Consider the following 17,967-nt stretch of genomic DNA (forward strand, 5'->3'; position numbering starts at 1 on the left):
ATAAAAGGGATACTTATAGTTTTAATACAGAGTCTATGGTAGAGAATTCATGAAGGAAGCAAGATAAATCATACATATAGTATAAACATTATTTAGATGAAAAATATGGCCAGATGCAGTGGCTCATGCCTATAATTCCAACACTGTTTGTTTTTGGGATGAAGTCTCGCTCTGTTGCCCAGGCTGCAGCACAGGGGTGTGATCTCTGCTCACTGCAACCTCCACCTCCTGGGTTCAAGCGATTCTCCTGCCTCAACCTCCCGAGCAGCTGGGACTACAGGCACACACCACCACGCCCAGCTAATTTTTGTATTTTTAGTAGAGACGGGGTTTCACCATGTTGGCCAGAATGGTCTCGAACTCCTAACCTCAGGTGATCTGCCTGACTCGGCCTCCCAAAGTGCTGGGATTACAGATGTGAGCCACTGTGCCTGCCGGGCCTAATCCCAACACTTTGGGAGGCTTAGGCAGGAGGATCACTCGAACCTAGGAGTTTGAGACTAGCCTGGGCATCAAAGTTAGACCCTGTCTCTACCAATTAAAAAAAAAAATTATCTGGGCAGAGTGGCATATGCCTGTGATACCAGCTACTCAGGAGGATGAGGCAAGAGAATCCCTTGAGCCCAAAAGTTCAAGGTAGCAGTGACCTACGACATGCCACTACACTCCAGCCCAGGTGTCAAGGCAAGACCTTGTCTCAAAAAACAAGGCTGGGCACGGTGGCTCACACCTGTAATCCCAGCACTTTGGGAGGCCAAGGCAGGTGGATCACCTGAGGTCAGGAGTTTGAGACTAGCCTGACCAACATGACAAAACCCCGTCTGTACTAAAAATACAAAAAATTAGCCGGACCTGGTGGCGGGCACCTGTAATCCCACTACTTGGGAGACTGAGGCAGGAGAATTGCTTGAACCCAGGAGGCAGAGGTTACATTGAGCCAAGATTGCACCACTGCACTCCAGCCTGGGCGACAAGAGCAAAACTTGGTCTCAAAAACAACAACAAAAAAATACATGCCACCTCCACAGCACCACATTTGAACTCCCCCCAGCCCAACTCACACACGAAAGGAATATGGGAAAATATTAAGTCATTATTTCTGGGTAATAAGATTATGGGCAATTTATAGGAATTAAGATGCAGACAGTTTCCTCTGAAACATGTAACTTACCAACATCGTATCTAGCCAAATCTTCAAGCTCTGGTTCTTGTACATCAATGTTTCCAATACCATCGCTACCAAGAAAAGATGTATCCTTAGGTGACTGACTAGAAAACAGAGCATCATATAATGCAGACTGCCCGCTTTTGTTGGCAAAAGACTCGACAACCTCTTTTAAAAAATCTTGCTTGCCACGACTTAAGTTTAGCAACATGTGCCCTGAAAAAAAAATTGTTATTTCCATCACTTTACAAATACAGATTGCATGTGCTCACATTGTTTCATTTGTACACCCAAAGGGGAAATAACATGATTATCGCAGACCTAACTCTCCAACCCAAAAAACACAGCTGGACAACAAAACGGGGGCTAATGTAGAAAATGAGAAGAGTACAGGTTTAATATTATCAGCATCTACATAAGACAGCAGAAGGGGGAAAAAAGACAGGAATGTGTATGAAAAACGCTAAACATATTTGCATTTTAGATGAAAAGGTCTGGATTTAAGTGGCCATAGGAGAGCAGGGACAAGCTCTTATTTTCTGATCTGATACACTGATTTCTAAACCTGACTGATCAGAATCCTCCTCTAAACAGCTTTTAAGAATTACTTCCGGCCAGGCACGGTGGCTCACGCCTGTAATCCCAACACTTTGGGAGGATCATGAGGTCAGGAGATGAGACCATCCTGGCTAACACGGTGAAACCCCACCTCTACTAAAAATACAAAAAAAAAAAAAAATTAGCCGGGCGTGGTGGCGGGTGCCTGTAGTCCCAGCTACTTGGGAGGCTGAGGCAGGAGAATGGCGTGAACCCCGGAGGTGGAGTTTACAGTGAGCCCAGATGGCACCACTGCACTCCAGCCTGGGCAACAGAGTGAGACTCCGTCTCAGGGAGAGGAAAAAAACAAATTATTTCCAGGCCTCACTCCCAGAGATTTTTATTCCATAGGTTTGCAATAAGCAATCTAAAAAATCATAGTCATTGGATAAAGTACTGATATATGCTATAACATACATGCACCTTGAAAACCTTGCTAAATGAAAGAAGCCAGTCACAAAAGACCACCTACTATATGATTCCATTTAAGTGAAATGTTCAGAATAGGCAAACATACAGAGACAGATTAGTGGTTGCCAACGTTGAGAGGTTTGGGTAAAATGGGAAGTGACTGCTAATAGGTAAGGAATTCCTCACGGAGTGATAAAAATCTTCTAAAACTGATTGTGGTGACAATGGTAATACTCTATGAACATATTAAAGCCACTGAACTGTACACTTTAAATGGGTGAAGCGTATGGTATACGAATTGCATTTCAATTAAACTTTTTTTTAAAAACCCTCCCTTGAGTTAATTCTGCTGGGCAATCAGGTTTGGTTACCACTACACAGTTGTGTCTCAGCACACTTGCAGAGGCACCCTTGGGATGCCCAGATCAAAGACATAAAAAAATACAGGCAATTTTTATCTAACTGTGACACCATGCAAAGGCACTTATGAGAACCCTGCAAGAACAGAAGGAAAACAGAAAAGGAAAAAAGTAGAAAGTCACTTTAAGGACTGAAAGTCTAACTCCCACAAAAAAAGTGGGCTATGGAATAGAAGAGCAATGTGAACTTTGGCCAACAGCCTAACTATACACCAAAGCTTACAGTAACTTTGATTTAATATTACATCTTGCTCTTTACAAAATTCATCCAATTTTATATCAAAACTGCTCCTTATAGAAAGCATTATGTTTCTTCGGTTCACTGCTTGATTCAATGGCCACCTAACTACCTTAAAGTTCGAATCTTAGCAAAAGCACAGGTAATATGTAACAGACCTTTAGGATTCATCCCAAGCCAAAAATGGGGGAAAAAAATCGACAAATTCTAAGAGACTAATACAAGGTAAGTATATATCGTCTATCTTCCTCACTATGCTCTCAGCTCTTTAAGACAGATCCGTATCTTCTTCTTCTTTATATCCCCACAGCAGTGTTTTTAGAAGTAGCTGGTGTTAAATGGTTGGCAAATCAATAATTACACTTAGTTCAGGAAGTGACTAAATATTCAGGATAGAGGCTCTACCAGCCAGATAAAGAAAGAGTTAAGAAATCCTCTCCACCTAGGAACAAACAACATCAACTATTCATTTCTTTTAAAGAATGTGCTATTTTCTTCCCATCTCTTCCATACCTATTGCTCTTAATTGATACAGCAAAAAGAAATAATTTTGACAAATTATCTCCTGGACAGATGAAGATTTTATTGTAATATATAACTTAACAATTTCCTTTTTCTTTTTAAATTAAATTAGTTTAATATTACTATTACCTGATTGGCTCAGACGGTCACAGGCCATCATTTCCAGCAGATTTTGTCCAGCTTCTCCTTTTATTAATTTAATCTTTGGTCTTGGAACCTAATAATTTTAAAATCAAAAATCTTAATTTGATGATATCCACACTTCTAATAGTAAGATGGTCTTTTCTATTACACTGTACTTTTTTTGATAATGAATTAACAGTTAACCATTAACTAAACTGAATTGGAAACGACTGCAAAAACTGGGAACCAAGGAATTTATATAACCTATGAAAGACTGGCCAGGTACAGGCGCAGTGGCTCATACCTGTAATCCCAACACCCTGGGAGGCCAAGGTGGGCGGATCACTTGAGGTCAGGAGTTCGAGACCAGCCTGGCCAACATGGTAAAACCCAGTCTCTATTAAAAATACAATAAAAAAAAAGGGGGGGTCAGGCATGGTGGCACACACCTATAATTCCAGCTACACGGGAGGCTGAGGCACAAGGATAGTTTGAACCTGGGAGGCAGAGGTTGCAGTGAGCTGAGACTGTGTCATTGCACTCCAGCCCGGGTGAAAGAGCAAGACTCCATCTCGTGGGGGGGGGGAAAGATGGGCCAGACACAATGGCTCACACCTGTAATCCCAGCACTTTGGGAGTCCAAGGTGGGGGAATCGCTTAAGCCCAGAGTTCGAGACCAGCCTGAAAACCGTGGCGAGACCCTATCTCTAAAAAAAATTTTGTTAAATTAGCCAGGCATGGTGGCACACACCTGTGGTCCCAGCAACAAAGAGGCTTGAGGCAGGAGGATCACTTAAACCCAGGAGGTCAAGGCTGCAGTGAGCCATGATTATGCCACTATGCTCCAACCTGGGCGACAGAGTGAGACTCTATCTCAAAAAAAAACAAAAACAAAAATGCATACACAGAGCACTTCTGAGAAATTAAGTTTCTACTAAAAGCACATTGATGTCACGTTCAGAGAAATGGAAACTTTAATTACATTACTTTTCTACCCTGAATAGGACAACAGCAGATGTTGTCCTACTTGAGTAGGTATGACAACTCTACTTTAAAAAGTACAGGTGATCTCTACTAAAAAATACAAAAAAACTAGCCGGGCGAGGTGGCGGGCGCCTGTAGTCCCAACTACTCGGGAGGCTGAGGCAGGAGAAAGGCATGAACCCGGGAGGCGGAGCTTGCAGTGAGCTGAGATCCGGCCACTGCACTCCAGCCTGGGCAACAGAGCAAGACTCTGTCTCAAAAAAAAAAAAAAGTACAGGTGAAATGACACCTGGAAATGCCACACTGTAGACAGTACATTTTCAGAGTATGGATAATATGGGATAGCACTGGAATAAATGGGACAACCAAGAGATTAAAGAGATCCTAATGCCATAACCTATGAAAAAAAAAAAAAAGCTGAAAGCATGATGAATAGAATGGCAAAGGGAAGATGTGACAGCTACCTTCAAATATTAAAATTATTTTATAAAAGAAATCATCAAAAGAAGAAACAAGACCAACAGGCAGAAGGTTTGAGGAATATTTTTATTCTATATAAGGAAGTACCAAGAGCCAAATCACCTAGACATGCACTGGGCTATCTTGAAAAGTAATGAATGTCCATCACTGAAAATGTCCAGTCATAGGCAATGCCCACTTACTAGAAACATGCCAAAAGTAACTACATGGGGGACTAGAGCATTGGCTTTTAATTCTATCACCACTTTCTTGTGTGGTGGAAAGGTAATTTGATACAAACTCTTTAGGGTTAGATATTTGGCAACAGCTCTAAAAATTATAAATGCACAGATACACTTTGATACTGCAATTCTTTCAGGAATTCATGGCACAAGTTAATCATTGCTAAATTACTTGAAGTAGCATAAAAAAAAAAAAAAGTAAAAGCAAGCTAATGTCCTGGTTTTAGAGCCCTGGTTTTAAAAACTCCAAAACTACAGTACATCCATACAATGGAATAATATACAAGCATCCAAACTAATGAGAATGCCCTTTATATATACTGACATGGAAATATCTCCAAGATACAGTTAATGGAAATAAAGTAAATACAATGTTTAAACGTTTTCCTCCTTCTTTTAAGGACAGGGGATGTGTGCGTGTTTCCTTGGAAATGCATAAAACATTTCCTGAAGAACACACAAGAAAGCAGTAACATTAGTTTCTTTACGGGTGGAGAAAGTAAATAACTAGGGAACAGAAAGGAATATTCTTAAGACCCCCTAGAATTTTAAACCATGTATATATAATTCTTTCCAAACATTCTCATTTTTCAAAATATATTCTTTATGAACTTAAAAGCTTCCGATTTTGAATTTTAGAAACATTCACATTGCCTATCCTTTTACTCACAAGTTTTCTAAACATCCTACCAATGTTTGTCATCTATATGTTGAAAAGAACACACAAAATAAGAAACAAAATGTTGACATCATTCTTTTTGTTTTCAAACTGACCTCAATTCATAAACCTGGCCTCTTTTACAAAATCACTCAACAGTTGAATTTGCGACCAGTTAATTAGCTGTGAATCCACTCAGTCAAATCATCTCAAGTCACTATTTCCTTTTTTTTTTTTTTTTTTTTTTTGAGACGGAGTCTTGCTCTGTAGCCAGGCTGGACTGCTGCAGTGGCATGATCTCAGCTCACTGCAACCTCTGCCTCCTGGTTTCAAGCAATTCTCCTATCTCGGCCTCTCGAGTTGCTGGGACTACAGGCACCTGCCACCATGACCGGCTAATTTTTGTATTTTTAGTAGAGAGGGGTGTCACTATATTGGTCAGGATGGTCTCGAACTCCTGACCTCAGGTGATCCGCCCGCCTCGGCCTCCCAAAGTGCTCAGATTACAGGCGTGAGCCACCGCGCCTGGCTATTTCCTCATCTTAACTAAAAGGTTTCAAGAGACTTTGTTAAATACCCAGCTGCAATGCAGATGTACTTACTAGAACGACAGTATTCCTCTGATTAAGAGTCTGAAAATCATACCATAAAAGTTAGCCAATTCTTAAATACCCAAATGCCAGCACATAACCTACACTTTATGCTTATAATCATTCAATCATTAAGCTTTAAAATAAAATGATAAAATACAAGCATCTAAGATGTTTCTATTATATATTCATTCTAGAGAAATATGTGGTACTTAATAAAGACTTAGGTAGGCATCTCTGTGCTGAAGTGGAACAATGAAGAAACATTTAGAAAAGCAAGGCATCTGGCAATAGGTAAAGCACACCCACACTGAGGCACAGTACTTTTCAAAAGTACAGAAAGAATGTATTGCACATTTGCATATGCAAAAGATATTTCTGAACACCCAAGAAACTCCTAATAGTAGTTGTCATCTAGGAAAGGAGACCTGAGTGAATAGATTAAGGGGGAAACTAACTTTTTATTATTAAAAGTTCACAGTCAGGTGTGGTGGCTCACACCTGTAATCCCAGCACTTTGGGAGGGCAATGCAGAAGGATCACTTGAAGCCAGGAATTCAAGAACCACCAGCCTGGGAAACACAGCAAGACCATGTCTTTACAAAAAATTTAAAAATGTAGCCAGGCATGGTGGCAGGCACCTGTAGTCCCAGCTACTGAGCTAAGGCTGAGGCAGAAGAGGATCACTTGAGCCCAAGAGTTCAAGGATGCAGTGAGCTATGATCATGCCACTGCACTCCAGCCAGAACAACAAGAGTGAGACTCTGCCTCCAAAAACCACATATCAAAAAATTTGAGGCTGTGCACAGTAGCTCACACCTATAATCCCAAGCACCCCGGGAAGCTCAAGTCCAGTTCAACGTTACAATGAGCTATGATTACAAAACTGCACTCCAGCCTGGGTGACACAGCAAGACTCTAATAGACACAAAGAAGATAACTTTTAAAGTTTCCATTAAAAATAAGAACTACTGGTCAGGCGTGGTGGCTCATGCCTGTAATCCCAGCACTTTGGGAGGCCCAGGCGGGTGGATCATGAGGTCAGGAGATTGAGACCACCCTGGCTAACACAGTGAAACCCCGTCTCTACTGGAAATACAAAACAAATTAGCCGGGCATGGTGGCAGGTGCCTGTAGTCCCAGCTACTCGGGAGGCTGAGGCAGGAAAATGGTGTGAACCCGGGAGACAGAGCTTGCAGTGAGCCGAGATCACACCACTGTGCTCCAGCCTGGGCAAAAGAGCTAGACTCCGACTCAAAAAAAAAACAAAATAAAATAAGAACCATCAGCTACTTGAGAATTTCTGTAACAACCCTTTAATGTTCATGTTACCTAGTGAACCTCACTAAATCCATTAACTCAGAAGTATTGAGCCAATATTAGCAATTAACATGTGAACTGCCTATCAACAGTGTTTTTAAAAGATTTACAGGCCGGGTGCTGTTGATCATGCTAGTAATCCCAGCACTTTGAGAGGCCGAGTAGGGTGGATCACAAGGTCAGAAGATTGAGACCATCCTGTCTAACATGGTGAAACCCCATCTCCATTAAAAAATACAAAAAATTGGCCGGGCGCGGTGGCTCACGCCTGTAATCCCAGCACTTTGGGAGGCCGAGGCGGGCAGATCACAAGGTCAGGAGATCAAGACCATCCTGGCAAACACGGTGAAACCCCGTCTCTACTAAAAATACAAAAAAATTAGCCGAGCATGGTGGCGGGCGCCTGTAGTCCCAGCTTCTCGGGAGGCTGAGGCAGGAGAACCCGGGAGGCAACGGAGCTTGCAGTGAGCGGAGCTCACGCCACTACACTACAGCCTGGGAGACAAAGCGAGACTTCCTCTCAAAAAAAAAAAAAAACTGATCTATGTTGGGCCAGGCATGGTGGCTCACGCCTATAATCCCAGCACTTTGGGAGGCTGAGGCAGGCGGATCACGAGGTCAGGATATCAAGACCATCCTGGCCAACATGGTGAAACCGTGTCTCTACTAAAAATACAAAATTAGCTGGGCGTGGTGACGCGTGCCTGTAATCCCAGCTACTCGGGAAGCTGAGGCAGGTCGATCGCTTGAACCCAGGAGGCAGAGGTTGCAGTGAGCCGGATCGCACCAATGCACTCCAGCCTGGGCAACAAGAGCAAAATTCCGTCCCAAAAAAAAAAAAAAAAGATTTATATTAGAAGGAGGGGCCTTCTCTAAAAGTAATGAATCCTTTATTTTCTCTCCCCAGACAAAAAATCCTCCTCTAAAATTAACAATCTTTTTCTAAGCCTGGTTTAATGCTTTTTTGGGGAGACTGCTTATTTCTTTTCCTTTCAAAAGTAATGCAAGTTCATCAAAAAAAAAAAAAAAAGGCCGGGCACAGTGGCTCACGCCTGTAATCCCAGCATTTTGGGAGACCAAGGCAGGAAGATCATGAGGTCAAAAGATTGAGACCATCCTGGCCAACATGGTGAAACCCCATCTCTATTAAAAATGCAAAAAATTAGCTGGGTGTGGTGGCACGCGCCTGTAGTCCCAGCTACTCGGAAGGCTGAGGCAGGAGAATGGCGTGAACCCAGGAGGTGGAGGTTGCAGTGAGCCGAGAACACGCCACTGCACTCCAGCCTGGCGAGAGATTTGGTCTCAAAAAAATAAATAATAAGAAAAGGTTTTATGTTTTCAAAGATTAATATACTGTTACATATCATACACAACACAGTCATAAATGTTATATACATGTTTTTCAATTAACATGTTAAATGCAATCATATTCTTCTTTCATAGGTTATAAAGCCATTGCCCTACATGTACTTATTAGGATTTTGTCCAAGTCACACATCTTTTTGGATCCAGCTTTACCCATAAAGTGGGATTACATCTTTATCATGTTCCCAAAAATGGCAGAGTAATAAGATCAAACTCTTCAAATTTGTCTACAAACAAATCATAGCAATGCAGACTTTCAACAGCAGTGCATTCAACATCCCTGTTTCACCAGCCTCACCAGTATTGTGTACGCTTAATTATTTTCCACTGTATCAAACTGACTATTTCATTTTAATTCCACAGGTTTATTCACATATTGTCATTACATACCAGAGCACACCTTCATTTAAAACACATCAAGACTCAGTGAAATGTCAATTGCTCCTACAAGTGGAAGACTTACCTGAAATGCTATGAGATAGCACAATGCAGCCAGCTCAGAAAGAGCTCGCCATTGAATATCACTATGCTGACCCATCTTCAAAAGCAGAGAACCAGCATGCATGTAGAAATGTCCCTTCATTTCTAAGAAAGTAGCTGACAGTTCATCATTTCCACCCAAAGAAGATTTCACGGACTGAAGAGCACTATCAAAACTGTAATATGAAAATATCAAACAGATAATCCACTTACTGCACTGTGAATAATCATGGTTTATTTAATTCAAAACAAAATAAAAATTTTATTTCAAGCTTCATCTTCCACATTCAGCTTCTAATAATTCTTATTCCCCATGTTGTAAGTTATGAATCATCTAATGCTTATTTTTATCCTGCATACTTCCTATACTTCAAGCTTAACCTCTCAAATGGTGTCTTATTCCCAGTTATTTCCAGCCCTCCAATCAGGGGATAAATATAAGACTGGTGATTACTGGTGGACATTTCAAAATAAACCAGGATAAAGTTGGGAGACTACTTTGTAGTTTCTTCCTGATCATATAGTTTCATTATTTAATTAACACTTGTAATTTCTCAAATTAGACATACCATTTCCAAATTATAAGTAAATAACTGACAGATATTTGAGTAACAATACAGTAATTGCTCTTTTTACTATATAAATCATTACAGAGTTAAATTATCTTTTTTTTTTTTTTTTTGAGACGGGGTCTCTCACTATCACCTGGGCTGGAGTGCAATGCAACGATCTCCACCTCCCAGATTCAAGTGATTCTCCTGCCTCAGCTTCCTGAGTAGCTGGAACTACAGGCGCCTGCCACCATGCCCAGCTAAACTTTTGTTTGTATTTTTAGAAGAGATGGGGTTTCACTATGTTGGCCAGGCTGGTCTAGAACTCCTGACCTCATGATCTCCCCGCCTTTTCAGCTTACCAATGTGCTGGGATTACAAGTATGAGCCACTGCGCCTGGCCTATTATTTGTAATCTATATTCTAAATTAGTTCTTCTAAATCCTAATGTTTCTCCAAATCTTCACTTTGGAAAAAAGTAACAGCAAACACTTAAACGTGAAGCATGATTTTAAAGTAGCTTACAATAAAGCAACCAGAGCAACTGAGGTCTAAAGATCTCTGAGGGTCCTTAAAAACCCCTTCAGGGGATCCATGAGGTTAAAATTACTTTTACAATAATACCAAAAAAAATTATATTTTACATTCCCATTTTCTCATGTATGTAGAGCTGAGTTGTTTTTTGTTTTGTTTTGTTTTTGTTTTTCCGCCCACCTCGGCCTCCCAAAGTGCTGGGATTACAGGCCTGAGCCACCCCATCCGGCTGAGCTGAGTTTTCCAGAGACTTCATGACATGTAATATGGTTTTATAGACTGAAAAAGGAAGCAAATGAGAATCTAGCCATGTTCTATTAAGTGAGACACTAAAAAGATTTACAAAAATGCAAAAACAATGACACTTTTCTGACTACTTTTTTGCTGTTGCAAAATAATTATTTTTCATAAAAAATGCTATTATTGGTCTGGCGCGGCGACTCACGCTTGTAATACCAGCACTTTGGGAGGCCGAGGCAGGTGGATCACCTAAGGTCAGGAGTTCAAGACCAGCCTGGTCAACATGGTGAAACCCCGTCTCCACTAAAAATACAAAAACCTAGCTGGGCGTGGTGGTGGGCACCTGTAGTCCCAGCTACTTGGGAGGCTGAGGCAGGAGAATCGCTTGAACCTGGGAAGCAGAGATTGCAGTGATCCGAGATCACACCGTTGCACTCTAGCCTGGGCAACAAGAGCAAAACTGTCTCAAAAAAAAAAAAAGCTATTATTATTAACATGCAATGGGCTTATTACATTTTTAATGATTACATATTTTTTCTTTAATTTCTAATGTAATAAACACTAATAGAAATAACCGACATATGGCCAGGCGCAGTGGCTTAGGCCTGTAATCCCAGCACTTTGGGAGGCCAACGCAGGAGGATCACGAGGTCAAGAGACTGAGACTTCCCAGTACTTTGGGAGGCCAAAGTGGGCGGATCAGGAGGTCAAGAGATCGAGACCGGCCAGTCACGGTGGCTCACAACTGTAATCCCAGCACTTTGGGAGGCCGAGGCGGGCGGATCACAAGGTCAGGAGATCGAGACCATCCTGGCTAACACAGTGAAACCCCGTCTCTACTAAAAAGACAAAAAATTAGCCGAGTGTGGTGGTGGTGGGTGCCTGTAGTCCCAGCTACTCGGGAGGCTGAGGCAGGAGAACGGCGTGAACCCTGGAGGCGGAGCTCGCGGTGAGCCAAGATGGCTCCACTGCACTCCAGCCTGGGCAACAGAGTGAGACTCCATCTCAAAAAAAAAAGAGATCGAGACCATCCTGGCCAACACGATGAAACCTCATCTCTACTAAAAATACAAAAATTAGCCAGGTGTAGGCCGGGTGCGGTGGCTCACGCCTGCAATCCCAGTACTATGGGAGGCCAAGGAGGGTGGATCATGAGGTCAGGAGATCGAGACCATCCTGGACGACAGGGTGAAACTCCATCTCTACCAAAAATATAAAAAATTAGCCAGGTGTTGTGGTAGGCACCTGTAGTCCCAGCTACTCAGGAGGCTGAGGAAGAATGGCATGAACCCAGGAGGCAGAGCTTGCAGTGAGCCGAGATTGCGCCACTGCACTCCAGCCTGGGCGACAGAGCAAGACTCTGTCTCAAAAAAAAAAAAAAAAATAACTAGGTGTGGTGGGCACCTGTAGTCCCACCTACTCAGGAGGCTGAGACAAGATAATCACTTGAACCCAGGAGGCAGAGGCTGCAGTGAGCCAAGATTGTGCCAGTGCATGCCAGCCTCGTGAGAGTGACACTCAGTCTCCAAAAAAAAAAAGAGATTGAGACCACCCTGAACCCTATCTCTACTAAAAATACAAAAATTAGCTGGGCGTGGTGGTGTGCGCCTGTGGTCCCAGCTACTCGGAAGACTGAGGCAGAAGAATCACCTGAAACCGGGAGGCGGAGGTTACAGTGAGCCAAGGTCGCACCACTGCACTCCAGCCTGGCAACAGAGCAAGACTCCATCTAAAAAACAGAGAGGAGAGGGGACGGGAGGGGTGGGGAGTGGGGAGGGATGGGAAGCGGGGAGGGAAGGTGGGAAGGGAAGGCAGGAGGGGGGAGGGATGGGAGGAGGTGAGAGAAAAGGGGAGGGGACGGGAGGGAAAGAAAATAACCCACATACAAAGATCTTTGATGTCCTTAAGAAAAACGTAAAAGGAACTTGTGACCAAAAAATTTGAGTATACAAGGAATACAAACTATAACATCCTACATGTTTTCTAAAATAATCTTAAAGTTATTTCTTTCAGATACTGCTCTTACCCTACCAATTTAGGACACTATGTACTTTTTCAAGAAAATTACCTACTCCCTGCACTCAGTGAAATGAGTTTCTTTCCTTATATCAGATGGGGAAATAACTTCCAAACAAATGGACAGCCTAAACTAGCAATCAGTAAACTTTTTCTATAAAGAGGAGATACTAATCTGGCTTTACAGGCATACAATCTCTGCTGCAACCACTCAACTCCAACCCTATAGTATGTAAGCAGCCACAGACAATTACATAACCAGAGGCATGCTGTATTCCAATAAAACTTTATTAACAAAATTAGGCAGGGGCCACATTTGGCCCACAAGTTCTAATCAACTCCTGCTCTAAACTAACATCTTTATACAAATCCAAGTGATGTTTTTGTCCAATGGAATTTATTTTCAAAATGGAGACACTGGTTCTCAAAATCAAAATTTAAGAAAAAAGATAAATGACATAGTTGAGTCATTTTGTTTCTTAGCTAAAACAGTATTTTCTGAAATACTAGTGATGTTAAGTACATATGAACCTAGCCATCTGATGACAGATGAACTTTAATTTTCACTCAAGATTATATCATTATAAAAAATAAAATATGAAATAGCAGTTAGAACATTCATTTTAAGCTTGACTATGACAAAACTGAGTAACCATAAGGCTAATTTTAATCAAGCTTGAACTGTTAAGAATTCTCTAAAAAGCAAAGTCATATAAAACCAATTAGAACTTCTCCATAAAAGAAGAAAAATAAGATTGCCTCCTAGTGGTTCACTGTATTAACTATAACTCCTAGGTATATTATAGAAATAACGATTCAGTAAAGAAGTTTAGAGCAACAAACTTACTGCAAAAAGAAAAACTGAATTTATACTAAAGTGTTCTCGTCAAAGTCAACTTACCTTTCCAGTAATTCTCTACTTTCCTGCACATCTCTAGTGGAAAGCGTAAGAAGTGTAAGATTAGCATAGGCCAGCAGTAAGTCTGTATTGGTTGCTCGCCAGTCACTTTTATCAGACTCCAAACACTCTAAAGACTCCAGATATTCCTATTTTGTGGAATGAACAGTAAGTTACAAAACTTAATCAAATGTTAAGAAATTAACCATTTTATGCCTACAAATTCCTTTTCTCACTCCATGTTTGTGAAACTATATTGATTTTTACATCAACCTTATAAATGAAAACACCAAAAATATATACATTTATCATAGTTATCTCCCCAATCTTCCCATTATAAATTTAACTGATCCTAGTAAAAAATTTCATTTTATAATTGTTCTACATAAATAAAAGAAATGTAAGTCTTGAGGGGCACTGCTGCTTTAGTACAAAAAGAAGTAAGCTAACTGCCTACATAGAAATGTAAAGACCCAATAGCTTTTACCTACCTTAAGGGTCTGTACAACACATGAATTCCAATCTAAACTTGAACGCAAAGCTATGTTCCTCTCCGCCTCATGGCAGTGGGCCACAGCATCCTTCAACCTTTTATTTGAGCGATACAACTCCACTAGCCGGATGTTCACATGGACGTCATCAGGTCTTACATAAAGTTCTGACTGAATCAAGTCAAAAAGTTTATTCCATCCATCTTCACCTTCACAATCTAGAAGCTGTTCCTATTTAGAGGGGGAAAAAATCATTAGAGTAACACTTGTGCAATTTTAAACAAGTCATGCTCCCAAAGAGCACCATTCCACTATGTCTAGCTTTATGATGATGCCACCAAAAACCCCATCCTATAAGCCTTATTCGTCCCTTCTGAGAGTTGCTTACAACCCAGAAACTAACCCTCAAGAACTGTATGTGAAGAAAAGCACCTGTGATTACTGCAGTAGCTCATACTCTCCTCAGAGACTACCACGACTATTGCCACACATCCCTGTCCATCTGAGTCACCACCAGAAGCATAGACGTCCCCAGTCAATCCTCGGCAACAAGGTCCTTACCTTCAAACTGCTCTGTATCTCCTCAAATCTGACACAATCCCGCATCCCCTCTCCTCCCACTGTTCTATTACCTTCATCATCATCTCAAAGCACTGTCATCACCTCCTGACCTTAAATGAAGAGAGTGTCATCTTAGGATAACCCCCACTACCATGATGACAAGGAGAGGAAGTAGGGTTTGCGGCCACTCACTTCTCATTTGCGATGCTCTCACATCAGCCTCTCAAGCTAGGACTACAGGCATGCACCACCATGCCTGGCTAATTTTTTTTAATGTTCTGTAGAGATGGGGTCTTGCCGTGTTCCCCAGGCTGACTACTCAGTTCTTTAATCACCTCATCTCCAGTGATGTTGTCCCTCCACTCCACCCTCAACCATCCATTTGCCACTGACACAGGTTTTCAAAATCTGTATTTTGGTCATACCACTGAAACCAGCATACCACCCTTCTGACTCTTCCACCTCACTGGGGGCCTATATAACCTTATGCCAGAAATATACTTCTCCACCACATGACAAGTTCCCTTCAGGATAATGACATCATCAAGTTTTAAACACCTGTAAACACATATAAATACACACACTTTCTTCTGTCAGGCAAAAAATGCTATAATCCCTTATATCCATAATTACTGTTTGCTTACAGACCCCTTCAACTAATTCCCTCTTATCCTCACAAGAACCCTCCCAATTGGTTTCTGTGTGCTGAGATTTGGGAAATCACAATCCCAGGCTAACTGATTTCATTTTCATTATCTCAACCCTCAAACTGGTCCTGCCTAGAACAAAATACCATTTTAGTACTAACAGACTCACTTTCTCCACTCCCTGACACTTCACACCTCCTATTTCCTCAGTTTTCCCATACCTTCCTTTGACTCTCACTTTCAACTTATAACCTAGGTTCAGCCCTCACTGAGAAACCTGATACTATCACATATAAATTCCATTTTACTTTACCTACTTAAACTCATCTTCCCCCAACTCCCTCTGCTATCAAAGACCAAGCCGCCCATTTGTAGTCTGTATTTCATTCCCCTCTCTCCTTTATCAATTTCTCCTCTTCTGGATGAGATGGATGATACCCTGGCCTCTCCCTATGTGCAAAAGCCCTAGTCTTTGACTCTATGTTAAAAAATTTTTTTAAAACCACTGAGTGCTTTTTTAATAAGTTCTATCTCATACTCGAGAGAAAAAGCCTTCTCAACAGTAATACTCTCATTCATTAAACAAATGTTAGAAATTGTTTGCCTTAGCAAGCCTTAAATTTTAGGAGAAATGGATTTGCTTTGCACGAGAGTTATAAATCTCACGGACTTCAATTCCAAAAAAAAAAAAAAAATCTGATACAGGAAAGGTATAACAGCGCCTTCAAGTTATTAAAGAAAATCTTTAAAGAACGCTTCAAAGTATCTAACTTGTTACACTGCAAGAAAAGAATCCCCTACCATTATGTATGTTCTTTAACACTACTGACACCAAATTAACTGGATTGCCACGCCCAACATGGGAATTATGTTTGAGGCATAACACCTAAAGAATATAGTAAAGAAATCTGCACAATTAGACCTAACGTTTTAGACTAATATTTAAAATCCAGCAGCTTACTACTGGGGAGAAAAACTTAACTTGTCAGTAATATTTATCTTTGGAAGCATTTTCAATGCTTTTTCAGCCTCAAAAATCTGTACATGATTGTTCATAGCAGTTGAACAATAGCCAAAACCTAGAAATAAACAAAATGCCCCTCAAAAGTGAATGGTTAAGGTTGGGCGCCGTGGCTCACACCTGTAATCCCAGCACTTTGGGAGGCTGAGGTGGGTGGATCACCTGAGAACCCGGGAGGCAGAAGTTGCAGTGAGCCAAGATAGTACCACTGCACTCCAGCATGGGCGACAGACAGAGCAAGACTCTGTCTCAAAAAAGAAAAAAAAAAAAAGGTGAATGGTTAAATTGTGGACCATGAAATACTACTCAGAAGTAAAGGAACCAACTATGGATATACAAAACTTAGATGAATCACAAATTGTATTATGCTGAGTGAACAAGCCAACCTCAAAACGTCACATGCTTGCCCGGCACGGTGGCTCACGCCTGTAATCCCAACACTTTGGGAAGCTGGGGTGGGCAGATCACTTGAGGTCAGGAGTTCGAGACCAGCCAGGCCAACATGGTGAAACCCCGTTTCTACTAAAAATACAAAAATTAGCAGGGCATGGTAACGTGTGCCCATAGTCCCAGCTACAAGGGAGGCTGAGGCAGAATAGCTTGAACCTGGGAGGCGGAAGTTGCAGTGAGCCAAGATTGCACCACTGAACTCCAACCTGGGCAACAGAGCAAGACTCTGTCTCAACAAAAAAAGAAAAAAGAAAAAAAAGTCACATGCTTCATGATGACATTTACATAACATTTTGAAATCACAAAAGTATAAAGATGGAGAACAGATTAATGGTTGCCAGAGGTTAGGCATAGTGAAGAGAAGGAAGCAGCATGACTACAAAAGGGGTAGCATGAGGAATATCTCTGTGGTAATAGAGTAGTTCTGTATCTTGACGGCAGTGGTGGTATGAATCCACACGTGATAAAATGAAAGAAAACTATACACACACATTGTGCCAATGTCAAAATTCCTGATTTTGATATTGTGTTTGGTCAGGTAAAACAGGTTGAGTATCCCTTATCCAAAATGCTTGGGACCAGAAGTATTTCAGATTTTGAATTTTTTCAGACTTTGGAATATTTGCAGGATACTTAGCAGGTAGAGCATCCCAAATTTGAAAATCTGAAATCCAAAATGTTCCAATGAGCATTTCCTTTGAGCATCAGGTCAGTGCTCAAAAAAATTTCAGATTCTGGAGCATTTAGGACTTTGGATTTGGAATGCTCAACCTGTATAAGCATTGGGAAAAAATGAAGTAGTATACAGGATCTTTCTGGCAAGTTCCTGTGCAAAAAAATCTCTAATTATTTCAAAATTAAAAATTTTTTAATTTCTATCAGAAACATATAATGGGGGTAGGAGGCTGCTAAAGGCAAATATACATTTATGATTTAATATTGTACATGTACAATAAAATTTACATTAATAAACATTACAATATAC

At 41.2% G+C, this 17,967-nt stretch overlaps 1 protein-coding gene across 2 annotated transcripts in view; it reads right to left on the reverse strand.

The window, feature by feature from the left end:
- RANBP2 (RAN binding protein 2) overlaps positions 1-17,967 on the reverse strand; it is a 69,904-nt gene that overhangs the window by 35,200 nt on the left and 16,737 nt on the right. For both annotated transcript variants that reach the window (XM_033175509.1, XM_033175510.1), the window contains exons 5-9: positions 14,304-14,534; positions 13,816-13,961; positions 9,557-9,749; positions 3,482-3,569; positions 1,172-1,381 (exon numbers count right to left, since the gene is read on the reverse strand). In XM_033175509.1, the coding sequence (XP_033031400.1) occupies positions 1,172-1,381; positions 3,482-3,569; positions 9,557-9,749; positions 13,816-13,961; positions 14,304-14,534 (868 nt within the window). The remainder of the gene's footprint in view (positions 1-1,171; positions 1,382-3,481; positions 3,570-9,556; positions 9,750-13,815; positions 13,962-14,303; positions 14,535-17,967) is intronic.

Source organism: Trachypithecus francoisi, unplaced genomic scaffold (assembly GCF_009764315.1).
Source record: "Trachypithecus francoisi isolate TF-2019V2 unplaced genomic scaffold, Tfra_2.0 Lachesis_group17, whole genome shotgun sequence".
In the NCBI taxonomy this organism is placed as follows: Eukaryota; Metazoa; Chordata; class Mammalia; order Primates; family Cercopithecidae; genus Trachypithecus; species Trachypithecus francoisi.